General features: G+C 39.1%; 1 protein-coding gene across 3 annotated transcripts in view; it reads left to right on the top strand.

The window, feature by feature from the left end:
* stpg2 (sperm-tail PG-rich repeat containing 2) overlaps nucleotides 1-12,937 on the top strand; it is a 68,361-nt gene extending 55,424 nt beyond the window's left edge. For all 3 annotated transcript variants that reach the window (XM_084729573.1, XM_084729571.1, XM_084729570.1), the window contains 2 exons: nucleotides 136-251; nucleotides 12,761-12,937. In XM_084729573.1, coding sequence (XP_084585699.1) covers nucleotides 136-251; nucleotides 12,761-12,928 — 284 coding nt within the window. In that variant the 3' untranslated portion in view covers nucleotides 12,929-12,937. The remainder of the gene's footprint in view (nucleotides 1-135; nucleotides 252-12,760) is intronic.
* Nucleotides 12,938-13,674: the final 737 nt, after the last annotated feature.

Here is a 13,674-nt window from a genome sequence, read left to right as displayed (position 1 = left end):
TGCTGGCATCAATTTGCATGTTTGTGAGCAGAGAAAAGATGTATTTATGATGAATTATGTGTGTGTGTGTGTGTGTGTGTGTGTGTGTGTGTGTGTGTGTGTGTGTGTGTGTGTGTGTGTGTGTGTGTTCATCAGGCCCTGGCCAGTACAACATCAGCATGAAATACTCCCCTCAAATGGCTCTGATCTGCTCAAGAGAAGATCGATTCAAAGGTTCCATGAACACCAACCCTGGACCTGGTGCTTATCAGGTAAACATGCTGTTAAGTTTGTTTCTCGTGAAACATCCTTACTTCCTAACACACTCCCATTCTATATAACTCCTTGAGCAGCTCACATTGAGTAATAGTGCACTGACATTAGTGTACATACAGATGTGTGTGTCCTTGGATTCTGATCTCATACCAGCGGTTCTCAAACTGTGGGGCCACTGCTGTGGGGTATGGAGGTCCAGAGGAAAAATATGGAGGGAAACCAAACTAAATGAGTATGATTAATGTGGAAAATAAACAAGATGATGCTATCATGCTGACTTTTATCTCACTAAAATTCAGCTTGGATCCTTTTTTATTGGCTGCCTCCCCTATCACTGGTAATGACTGATAAAAAATTGTGGGGTGTGAATTTTGTTTGGCTTTTGAAGGGGGCATGCCAGAACAAGTTTGAGAACCACTGCTCTATTCCAAGATTATTACAGTAAACTAAACTGAACTAAAAACTAAACTAGGTTTGAAAAAACATTTTAAACAACTGAAACTAGACTACGGACAAAACTAACTGAAATTGTATTGTGTATTTACAAGAGATATGAGGAGGGTTTGGTGCATATGTTTTTTTGAGATTGTCAATTGCAATCACAAGGTTTTGTGTCTCTATTGTAATACCTACTCTCAACCTCTTAAATTTTGCCCCTGACAAATACCTCTAATATTCTGATAAAGAAAAACTAAAAGTAATACTACAACTATTAAAAACTAAGCTAAGAAAACCCACTCTGAAAACTAACTGAAAACTAAACAAATCAATATCGATATATCTGCTGATATCGAAATGATCCCTAAAATGTGCTTTACAAAAAATTAATATAGATACACAGCAGGTGCACGGGCTCTCGCCCAAGCGGCGCAGCTGCAGCAGAAAGAAATTATGTTCCTCTTCTATATCGAAGTCCTCGGACATTTTCTTCTTTGTTCAAAGTTTGCAAAGTCAGCTGTGGATGCGGATCAGGTCTGAAAGGCTACAGTTGACATTTAGGCTAAAAACATGATGTAAATGGCATCTTTTTGGGTCAAATTTTAATGTCACGGCTTATGGACACTTGGATTACACCACACGAGCAGTATGGAGACATTTTGTGTTTTGTTTTTTTTTTGTGTTTCATTTTTGGGTGAACTATTGCTTTAAGGATTGCTTTAATTTTTTTTATTTCTCAATTTGCTCTGTGCCAGAAAACACTCATCCCAGACAAGAATTCACAACTTGAAGCAATTCAAAAACATGTTAAAAGGCCCATTACAATGTTTATTAACCAAGAGTTTGATCCTTAAAATATATTTTTGCAGCATAATTGAACAGTAAAAATCAAACCCCCCTCAAATGTAAACTCCCTCACTGTAAATGATAAATAACTATATATTAAAAAAACACAAATACATACATATATGAATAAATGTTAATTAATTAAGAAAAAAGATCATTTATAGACCTGCAATAAAATACTGACTATAAAACTAAAAAAATAACATGAAAAAATAATCAACAATGTGTTCTGTCAAAAACAACTTTTCATATCAGACGATATAGCTGTGATAGACCGATATCGGCTGTATCGGACATATTGGTTGACCGATATCTTGGTCTGGCTCTGGACACTTTGTGCGCCTGGTGTATGCAGAGAGGCCACAAATATCTGTCTCACAATATCTGATGTTGTGATCCACAGCGAATCTATCAGATTTCTGTCTGTGACCTTGAGCTGTGCCGGAGAAATTGATTTTTTTATTGCAGTAAAAAAGTCCAAGTTTCAGTAAGTTTCTGTGGTTTTGAATTATCTCCATTGATGCAACACAAGGCTGAATGAGGCGGTTTCCTGCTCAAGGCAGCTTTTCACTTTGTGAGAGAATTACTTTTAATTGACCTGCCTGGTTAAATTAAAGTGGGAAAAGTGAGTGCATTTTCATGAAGTGTAATGTTGTTTAATGCAGCCACCTCAGACTACTGACAGAGACAAATGCACTTTATGGCTGAAGCATAATACAGTTGTAATGAAACCTAACCAGAACCTAATCTCTCTCTGCTCCATTTCAGTGTGTTTTAGTAGGAATGACATCTTTGGGTTACAGCTGCTGGTGAACGTACATACATGTGTGTGAGCGTGTTTTTGCGTGTGTGTGTGTGTGTGTGTGTGTGTGTGGGAGAGAGAGAGAGAGAGAGAAAGAGAGAGAGAGAGATGATTGAAAGAGCTAATGTTGCTTCCAGTCCCCGCTGACTTTGAGTGGTGAACATCAAAGACAAAACCACTGGGTTTGATTTAAACCTCGCTACACAGTTCATCATCATGTTCATGTCCATGGGTGTAATGTTATCACAGGGCTCTTTCTTCTCTTTCTCTCTGTCTGCCTGTCTCCTCTCCCAGTCTGTCTGCTGTCTCTGTGTGGATTTATCTCCTCGCGTCTTTCCCTCTCTTCTCCTCTGCAGTTCACTCTCTCTGTCTCCTCTCTCACTGCTTTGCCTGTTTCTGCCGTTATGTTCCTGTCATCCTGTTCTGCCACATTTCTTTTGGACATTTGGCAAAAGGTTGAATTTAGATTACAAATGGTTTGAGCATCACAACTGTGGTCAGTTGTTGTTGACAGTCAACAGATAAAATCATACCATCATACCATGATGAAGGATTTTCTTCTGATCTATTTCATTTCTATTAAGATTGTTTCAAACAATCAACATTTTTTTACTTTTACAAGTGGATGTGAGACTGCTAAAATGATGTAGTGGAAGAAACAGTAGTAAAATGTGGCAAGAAAGAGGTAGTAACATTGTACAAGACATGTTGAGGAATTGACCTTGTACAGAAAATGGTTTCACAGTCAGATTTGTCCAAAAAAGGATCAGCTGTTTTTAAGGGAGTTCACAAAGAATCCGAGCAACAAGGATTCTACTTGGTGAACAAAACTAGACTTAAAAAGCTGGGCATGTGCATAACTGGTCGACTGAATGATTAAATGTTGCTGCCCTACTGTAGCTAGTTGGAACCAAAAATACTTAAAACTAATTGTTAATATTTTATTAATTCACAACAGCTGTTAACTGTTGCATCTAAGATGTTACACATCTGCCTGCCACTAACCAGGGCAGAAGTTCACGTAAAACCAACATAGTTTGGCAGTTTTTTGATCTAGAAAATGAAAATGAGGTGGTATGAAGAAAATCTGAAAAGATAACAGATTATCACAGGAATGACTTCACAAGATATGTTTCTACTCAACTTTGTTGAAGACAAAAGTCAAAAAATGATGGTTTCAGATGGCTCTTAAATACCAACAAAATATTTTTGGACATTGTTTTAAATATTGATTAATAAATTGTGATCAGTTTTTACTGTCTTCTTATTTTTAAACTAGTCAACTAGTCTAAATTAAATTTTATGTTTAATCAGCAGAGAAATTAGTCACTAGGAAAATCCCTATAATAATGACACAAATATTACTTTTGTCAAATCGGTATTTAAAAAGATGTCAAAAATCTTACCACATAAGGAAGATGATGGGGTGGCAGAGGGCAGTTAGGGCATGAGTGTATCAGCACAGTAATGTTGAGAGATGTCAGGCTATAATGGCTATACTGTACACCTGCTTGAATTCTAATCAGATGATGTAAACACATCTTAAGTGCTGCCTGAACACTGTGCTCCATTCCACCTCATGAGGTTGCAGTACAGAGCCACAGCACACTGGACCTTTACCTTTACCACATACAAAGTTGATCTGGTTCCAGCTCTCTCTGCAAAATCCACAGTCTGTGTTGTCATTGTCTCTCGTCTAAATTTAGCACTTTTCCTCCTATTCTATGCAAATTGCATTATAAATTAGGAAGGCAAACTGTTTGATGGATGACCATGTTGGTACAGGTTTTTCTTGCTTGAATCGCTGGACATTACTTGTCAGCTGAATAAGGCAGTGACTGTGAAGCGTGAACAAAGCAGCTGATGCTAACACCATTTCACTGCTCAGCCTGACTGAATGCTATCCTCTGTTCAACTTCATCAAGTTTCAGTATGGAGCCACAGCTCACCTGATATTCACCTCAGTTTTTCTTATGACATTCGGTCTTCTCTTGCTTTCTCTTTTGCACAGCTTACAATCCTTAATGCCTACATTTTTCCATCCAGCATCTCAGCTGAATTCAGCATTTTTCCTTCTTCTTTTCTATGCAGATATAATCATTTAACTGTTTTTGGACGTCCATCTCTGTTACGGGATATGAACGTGAGAGAAATTGTGTTCTCACTGGATTTTGGAGGTTACCAATCAGTGCTGCTATAATCACAGTCTACCTGTCATCCAGTGTGTTGTCTTCATTCATTAAGATTGTGCTGTCAAGACTAAGAATTATGTGTTTGAGTGCAAAATGCTATGTGTGGGATACATGTTTAGTCTTTCTATGTCCCGGTGTGTGAGTTTGCCAGTGTGTACATACTAAACCTCAGTAACTAACGTAGGCAGAATACAGTGCATAATTTTTTCTATCTTCCTATGCAGATACATGCTTGTGGATGTTCTCTCATCACCATATGCTGTGTTTTTCCTCTCTTTATCTGCTCTTCCCTTCCCTCCCTACCTCTCACTACATCTCTCTGCTCCATTTCTCTCTGTTATACGGGGAAACTGTAGCTGCAGGAATTTTTCCACTGAAAGGAGCTCGTAAAACTGTTAAAGTATCCCATGTGATCCTCCTGTCCTGTCCTCTCCTCTTCTCTCCACTCCTCTCCTCTCTAACAGTAAAAATAAATAAATAAATACATTACTCAACTAAGGTATTAAATTAAAAGTTAAATCAAAATCCTCCATTTTGGCTCGTCAAGTGTTTGTGTGCAGCCACTTTAATGAAACCAGAGAGGAGAGTTAATGTAGGAGATAATTGGCTCAGAGTAAAAATGGTTAGCTTTGGTTTACTATGTAGCAGTATAGTAACATGATTAGATTTTCAGTACCAGCAATAATCAGACGAGCAGAGCCTGACATTATGCTTTTTCAGCCACTTGTCCTTCGGGCAAGTAACAGAAAAATATGTTGGCCTTTAGAAAAATGATAAAAATTGACAGGATTTGGGCAATTATATTAAATACTTTGACTTTGGTAAGGTTTACTTACTACGGCATATTCTTGTAGTCTTCACAGCAGCCTAAATGAAGTAGCCTAAAACCGGAGGTCTCCCAAATACATTTTGGAGCTGCCAATGAGTGATTGTGTTTTCTCTTGAGATTTAAGCAGATGTGGCCAAAAAATCACAATGACTCACAGCTGCTGACGAGCTAGCTTTGAGTTCGGCCGAACAAACAGCTCGTGTAATTGTGTAATTTCATAAAATTCTGAAGCAGTGGCAGCAATAAATGTTATAGAACAGGAACACTAGCTATTCTCAGGTGGCTGGAGGAACATTGTTGTCAGAAACAAAAGAATCGCTTGTTATTCCACTGTGCAGTGTCTTTGAGATTATAGCTTGACTAGTCAGGAAGACATCTGAACAGACACAACCCACAGATTCATGGGCAGTGGGACAATGAAAATGAAACTGTTTTCAACGTGAAAAAATTGATAAAGACACACTAAATTTTCTCATCTAATCAGACAACAAGAGTTAATTTTCTCCTGAGGCCTAGAACCATGAATATGTCCTGCTTGGCCAGGTTCACTTTGTGTGTCCTTGGTCTTTGGTCAGGCTTTATCTCCAGTTTTCTCCTGTAGTCCAGACGCATGCAAGCTAGGTGAATTGTTCATAGGTGTGAGTGGTGGTTGTATTTTTCAACGTGTCAACCCTTTGATAGACATGCTACCTGTCCAGTGTTACCAGTTTACTGTGGTAATCACTATCATGAGTAACCTGAACTTGATGGGTAAAATTGGTAGCGTGCTCCTCTAAACACAAATGCACATACACTTCACACAAACACTGCACATTTTAATGTTATGCTGTGACATTTTCAGTCTTTTTTAAGGATGTCAACAACCTACAACATTTAAACATGCTCACTGGTGTTTCAACTCATCTCACTCTCAAGTGTATTGCGCACTAAGGTGACACCTGCCACTAGAAGCACTACAGACGGTTTTGCTGTTTTTTTTTTCCCGACCTTTCTGTGACTTAATTTGGACTTTTTACATATTTATGAAGACCCTATACACACTAACAAAGAAACATATTGTGATTCATGTGTTATAGAGATTGACGCCATGCATTTTGTGAGTGAGACATCTCATGGCTCAATTTAGCTTCAGGAGGTAAAGTTCTTTTTTCTGTCAGCCGAATGCATGTCTAAGCTCGCGTCTCAGTAATTAGCTGTGTGACTGTGAATCCATACGACACCACAGGCCATACAGAGTTAAAGATGGTGTGAAGTGGTGCAGAGAGGGAGAGAGATAAGAGAGCGCTGAAGACAAGCAGGCAGAGAGAGTGGGATGATAGCGATGAGAGAGAGTTCGAGCGGGAGGGGTTAGAGAGGAAGGAGAGACGGGGACGGAGGTGAGACAGCAGCGAAAAGGTGGTGGAGGAAGAGAAGCGGAGAGATAGACAGGAGCAAATGGAGCAGCTGAAGAGGGTAGTTAAATTCAACAGCTGAAAATGTGTTCTGAGGGCCTGCAGTCTGAAGCAGACGGCCGCGTAATGGAATTATAGCCATTTAAGCATCAGTGTGTGCGTATGTGCGTCCATCCATACATGTGCCAGTAATGTCACAAAGTTATCTACTTGAGCGACATTAGGTCACAGTGAGGGCTCATTAAGTGTTTCCATTAAATGCACCATGTTCTGTACCTACTTCTGGAGAGTAGGCTTGATTACCTTCCTCACGCACGACACTGCTCTGATTGGTTGAGCTTAATTTAACAGAGAGTGGAGTGTGGCTGGAACACTGGAATATAAAATGATACAGGGAGCAGATGTCAAGCAGAAACAAATACTGTGATCTTTGCTGATATATATGCCAAAGCACATAGAGAGCCCACCCAAAACGAAGAAGCTCGGGTTTATTTGATATTCATTATGAGTCAGAACAGGAGGTGTCCTAAACACAGCTGACATTTCACCAAACCTTCCTCGGGATGTGCTTTTTATGTCTCTATGTGTGCTCCCTCCATGCGAGAGTTTTTAAACTTCTACTTTTAAAGCTTCTACGTGGGAAGCACTGCCACCTGATACCATCTCATCATATTCTCTTTTTTTTCTGATGGCGGCAGTGAGGTAATATTCCTTATGATTTAAAATGCAAAAATGTCCCCCCATTGCTGCGTTTCAACTTGTCACACCCACTCTGCACAAACTTTCTGTGTTTGTTTGCAAAAGTTATTTAATGTTGTATATTTCCTAATATTTTCATATTTTAAAGTTTTCCTCAATAATCTTTGTGCTGAGAAGATGACTTTCAGACATTGTTTACTGTAATCAGCTACCTAATAACATTGGCAATATATTTTGATGTCAATTTATGCATTCAGAACAGGTTTTACTATTTAATAGTATGTATCATTTTCATATAGTTTTACTTATATACAGGCAAATATACTTTATGTTGCCTTTTACTTGATGAGACTCAGTTTACATCCCATCTTCCACCTACAAGCAACACTTGTCTTTTAATGTTTTAATACATTTTACATTTGAATTCAACATTCAAATGTTGCACAGCTTTTTTGTATATCAATGGCTTCAGTTTAAAATGGTATTTTTGCACATTTGCAGATATTTGGCAGCAACTAATTGAAAAGAAAAAAAAAACTATCCTAAGAGTTCTCTACCAAGATTTGCTGGCATATAAACTTTATCACTTAACCCTTTTGCCAGTTGTGTGGTCAATGTCAAATGTACAGTTATATAATCATATTACTTTTTATGTTCTATGATGCTTCATACAATGAATGTTTATTCAATCACAACATTATAACTGCATTTAATTACATTTGTCTTCACTAAGTAACAAAATGCTGTTGTGTGTGCCACCGAGGCAGTTGCGCTGTCCATGGTTCTGACATGGAGTAGAGAAGATTGATAGACAGACAGACAGACAGACAACATGTCACCTAGTTTGGTTCCTGCTTTCTTTTCTTGGTTGTAAATAAAACCCATTTCCACCACATTATAACAATCCTCAGACAGAAGGTAAGTGACAGGGAAATAAAGGGACAGTCATTGAGGAGAGAGTGTACGTGAGAGAGAGATGCAAACAACAAAACAGCTGTTTCTACAAGCCTGTGATACTTTATGTAAAGTCCTCCCATGTAAAAGCAAATGTTGCCTGTGTCCCCCCTGCTGATTTTGTGATTTTGAAACTGTCTGTAGTAGTCAAATGTTTTTTGCAGTAACCCTGAAATTGGTCACGCTGCCATGCACCTCCATCTATGTGCATGCACGTAACATGTTTTAGTAGTGGTGTGCACCAGAAAATAGCTGTCTGCTGTCTTGTAATGTGTTGACCACTTCTGTGATGTGTTTTATGTGAAGCAGTGGCTGTAGCACTGCGCCCAAGACAAACTTCCCCTTAGGGACAATAAAGTTTATTCTATTCTATTCTATTATGGTAGCACTTGTTTTTCTTCCTTTCCTTGGTGTGCTTGACTGAGGGCAGGGCTTAGCTCCTACACGAACACACACACACACACACACACACACACACACACACACACAAAGTGGACAGCAGAGCAAAGAGGCCGTGGTGAAGACAGTGAATTAGATGAAGTGAAGGTAATATTTTACTCAAGTTGACCACAACTTGAGTAAAAATAAGTAGAAAACAGATTTCTCCACCTACTTTGCCTGCAGTTGTTGTTTTACACAACCACAATGCACTTGTTAAGCTAATGTTGGTTCATCCCAAAATAAGATGCAGAACATCTTCTATTTCTAATCATGAGCACAATCTTTTCCCAGCCAAGGAGCCAAGTAGCCTAAACTAAACGAAACCTTACCATATAGGTGGCAGATAAGATAACACTCTTATGAATCATTCTAATGTAATAGGTATGAGATATGAGCAGTGATATGTGCATGTGTAGCAACATAAAGGCATCTCTTTGTGAGTGGTAAATGCTCACTTTTCAGCACATACACAGAGGATTAGCCTTCTTGATTCTGCTGGCATATGCATATGAATTAATAGGATGAATATTCTGTTGTATCTGTCATGTACTGTGTGTGTGTTGTGGGAAACACTTTGCATCCAGCACTCTTCCCCTGTGCTTGTGTGCACATTTGAACGCATCTGCATACGTACTGAACAACGCCATCACCTACTCCCTGCATACATCCCCTTTACCTTCTCCCCTTCTTTGACCTAGTGAAACATCCCATAATCTCCCCGATCATTGCCATGCTGGTGATGCCGTCACTTCCAAGGGCTCTTCCCAATCTCCCCGACCTCCCGGGCAACCCTGAGGGTGACCTGGAGTTGAACCCACAACCCTTTTCCCATTAGGATCAATACTGAGATCTGAGCAGCCCCGCCGATGTGCCTAAATCCTACTGAGGCACCTTTGGCATACTGATGTGTGTGTGTGTGTGTGTGTGTGTGTGTGTGTTTGAGATGCGTGATGATAGGGGGAGGAGGGGGAAGAGCGGGAGAGAGAGAGCTTTGATAACATAAGAGGGTGGGGGGTCAAGTTGCTGTACATACAACATACGTATGCATGTTTGTCTGCATCTTTGGCTCTGTGTGTGTGTGTGTGAGAGAGAAAGAGATTGTCTTTTGTTTTTGACACTTTTTGTGAGGTGATTTTAAGGTCAGACTTTGAAGTGCATGTAGGATTTTTTTTGGTCCTGTTGGCTTTTTCTCATGTTCCCCTCAGACAGTAGACAGTTACAGCTGGTGGTGTGAAGCCAACCACAATCATCTCTTTGTCTTGACGCAGCGCGCAAAGAATTGAGCCCCATTGTTCACGTGTTGTGCTGTGGGTGATTATTGTAGTTTAATTCTCTACACGTACGTGTTGATTTTTGGGTGTGAATTATATTTCAAGTTAAAGTGCAAATGAAATAGTATCTAGCTTCTGTATCGTGATGCATTTCTGAGTGAAACAGTATAGGCGGGCAGCATAATGTTGGGTGGAATTTGATTTGAACATTGACGGATTAGGACTTGGCGATATATTGATTATATTTGTTATATTCGAGAATTAATTAATGTGTGATATAGCAGATGACCATATTGTCATATTCAAATTTTCATTGTTTCCACTGGCCGCTGCTGAGGTGTTGTTATCTAATTTCAATCAGCCATAAAGTGTGTAGATCAGCTCAGATTGCAGTGTATTAGTTACTAAAAGGCTTTGTGATGTGTTTACTGCCGCAAAAATGAAATAAAAAGTCTGTTTATGTAACATTAATACAGCATCTTCTTGTACTCTTCACATCAGTGCTGGTCCATGAAAAGCTAACTGAACTAGTTAGCAGCTGTAAGTAATTGTGAGAAAATGCGATCAATCATCTGCTTGGATTTGTAACTGTACTCACAGCTTTCAGCCCTAAAAAAAAATCTCTGGTTTTAGGCTATTTCAGTTGTCTTTAGCCAGACTTGTAACAACTAACTAGCCATATTTTCACCTCAAACCCTTCTAGACATCCATCACATAGGTTACCCACAAGCCCTCAGTGCAGTGCAGTGGGTGTGTGACATAGACCCATACAATAATACATCTATGATCTATAATTCAAGTCCATTACTTAAGCAAAAGTACTAATACCCCACATTGAAAATACTCTACTACAACTAAAAGTTCTGCATTCTAATCTTAATAAAGGTAGTACTAGGTAGTAATAGCAAAAAAAAGTAAATGTAGCTTCACTCATTCTGCAGTAAAGATTCAAGATTCAATCATTTCTGATCATCTCAGTGAAACATTGATTGGAATTTGTCTTGGTGTGCACTCAAAACAAACATACGGTGACACAATACAACAATACAAAAACACAAAGATGGTCAGTCAGTGCTTTACTTTTACTTGGTCTTGAGAAGCTACAGTGTTTATTAACAGACACACTGTAACTGTACATTTACTGCCACATTGATGACTTACTGTTAAGTTCAAGTTTTTGCTCTATTATGAGCGTCACTCACTCATTGCTTGTTGTCACTCAGTGGCTTACTCTCCCTTGCTTGCACACCGCACACAATTAAGTATTGCCCTAACCATTTCATCTCAATTTTAAGGTTGTCATGAATAAACAGTAAACAATAATTATCATTTTCTCTCTGAGTTGGCACAGTTCAGTGCCCTCTGCTTTCACTACAAATGTCCAGCAGAACCAAAAGTTGAACAGGATAGAGAAAGGAGAAGACTGACAGTAATATATCTTAGTAAAAAATGGTATGGTTCACACTACACTTAGATAACTCCTCAGTTCAGTGAGGGCACTCAGGTCAAGCTTTTCAAAAAGTTTTTGCAAGGATGCTTATTTTGGTAACTCTTCTGAGTAACCACCAGCAGCTTGACACACAAGAGATTAGGTGGAGGAAGGTGGAGGAAGTTAAATATCTGAAACAAGCCTGCAGTGTATCAGCATGGATCCACAGCTCAGAAACACTGAAAGAGGACCAGATGTTTCTATGGACCACCTATTGTGAGAGAGACGGCTGTACCTGACACAGAATCTTGTCAGTCGAAGCGGCTGTTTGATACCGTTCAATAAGATTTGACCATTAGTTCCCTTTTTTCCCAGAGGATGTTTTACCTGTAAAACTGCCAGTGTCTGTCGTCATGATGTCCTCTGTCTCTACCACCCTTCTCAGCCTCCATCACAGTTACTGTGCCTTGTGGTGGTTTTGAGACCTGGTGTGTAAAGTTTACAACCTGTCTCGCTGTTGCATTACTCTGTATAATGATGCAAAAAACGATTATTTGACTTGCCCTAGTGAGAGATCAGGACAAAAAGATTGGAGGGTGTGTGGGACATGTGACTCTGTTTTTGTTGCTTGTCCCCTTCTTGGAAGACGCTGTAAAGCTGTTTCACATGAGGCTGTTGGTTTTAGTAAGCAGGCTCATACACTGTCAAAGGATACAGTTTATGTGAAGTTATATTAGACTGTTAAATGCAGTAAAAAACAGGTGATTGGTGGCAAACGCAAAGAACTGTTGATCACTTCTGTTTTAAAGTCAAAGTACAACCATCAATCACTTCTCACGTTATCATATTGGCTTCCATTCATCTATTTATGTAGCAGTTCATTTGTTTGTTTGTTTAATTCTATATTTGTATGTCTTCCTCGTCATAGAATATGTCTAGTTCAACAACAAAGTCTGCGTACACATTTTTGCAATTGTAAATGTCTATTTTTCTTTTCATATGTACATATTTTAATCAGCCACTTACATATCTGCATGTAATAAATACTAAAAGACAACTTTATTTTGTGTCAATTGTAAGACAATCTGTGTTTGTATGTATATTTACCCCCATTGGTGTTTCTACTCATATATTTCATGCAAACACACTGTATTGCTTTTATTTTACCTCCCTCATCATCCGTCGTCTCTGTTCTGTTTCTGTGTCTCTGCAGTTGAGTCCAGGTATCATGAACACAGTAATGAAGGGCACCTTCAATGTGACGCTCGACAACCCTCTTGGTCCCTGCTGTTCCCCCTGTGTGGCCCGTGGCCCTTTAACGGCCCGCAGGACCATTAACACTGTCGCACCCAACCCCGTCATCGCCAGCAGCACTTCTTAGAGCTCTCTGTGGGTCAGAGTTTAGAGGTGAAAGGTGAGTGGCATGAAAGGTCAGTCATAAGGTCGTCACATTTCAATTCATATTCTGGGGAAAGCTGATTTTTCATGAATATTTATGGTTATATCCATTTCTGTTGAATGTATAATAGATAATGAGTGAGGTTATTTTCCGTTATTGAATTATAACTTTACAAAGTGTATTAATTAAATGAAGAGAAATGTGATGAGCTCTAGATGTTGCGATAATAATTTGAAATAAAGCTTGTGGACTAAACAAGCTGTTTTTAAACAAATTGTGATGATAACATTTATCACTGACGCACTTTTTAGCTTGTTTGATTGCTGGCATTATTTCTACTCCCTGCCACATCCTGAAAGCTTACTTAAGCAGCCTGTCCAATCTCTGTTTGTTTTGCTGTGTGTGTGTGTGTGTGTGTGCGCGTGTGTGTGTGCGCGTTTAAGCCCAAAAATCAAATATCAACACACAGTAAATCCCCAGAGCTGTTGTTTTGGTAATAGTCCTCAGTTTTTCGAGTGTTAGAAATTGCCCCCACAGTTCATTTCACACCTAATTTAAAAATTAGAGCAGCAAATAACCTGCGATTTTTCAAACCTAATATTTGTCCTTTTTTATTGTTTTAGGCAGCAGTTTGGAGGAAGAAACATTCTCTGCATTCAGTGTTGCAAAGTGAAAAAATATCTACAGTGGAGTCTGTATCTGCAGCTGATGTTTTCCTTATCCTTCAC

This window comes from Lutjanus erythropterus, chromosome 10, assembly GCF_056507025.1.
Source record: "Lutjanus erythropterus isolate fLutEry1 chromosome 10, fLutEry1.hap2, whole genome shotgun sequence".
Taxonomy (NCBI): Eukaryota; Metazoa; Chordata; class Actinopteri; order Lutjaniformes; family Lutjanidae; genus Lutjanus; species Lutjanus erythropterus.
Note: the sequence above shows the minus strand (reverse complement) of the source record. Positions and strands in the feature narration are given on the sequence as shown.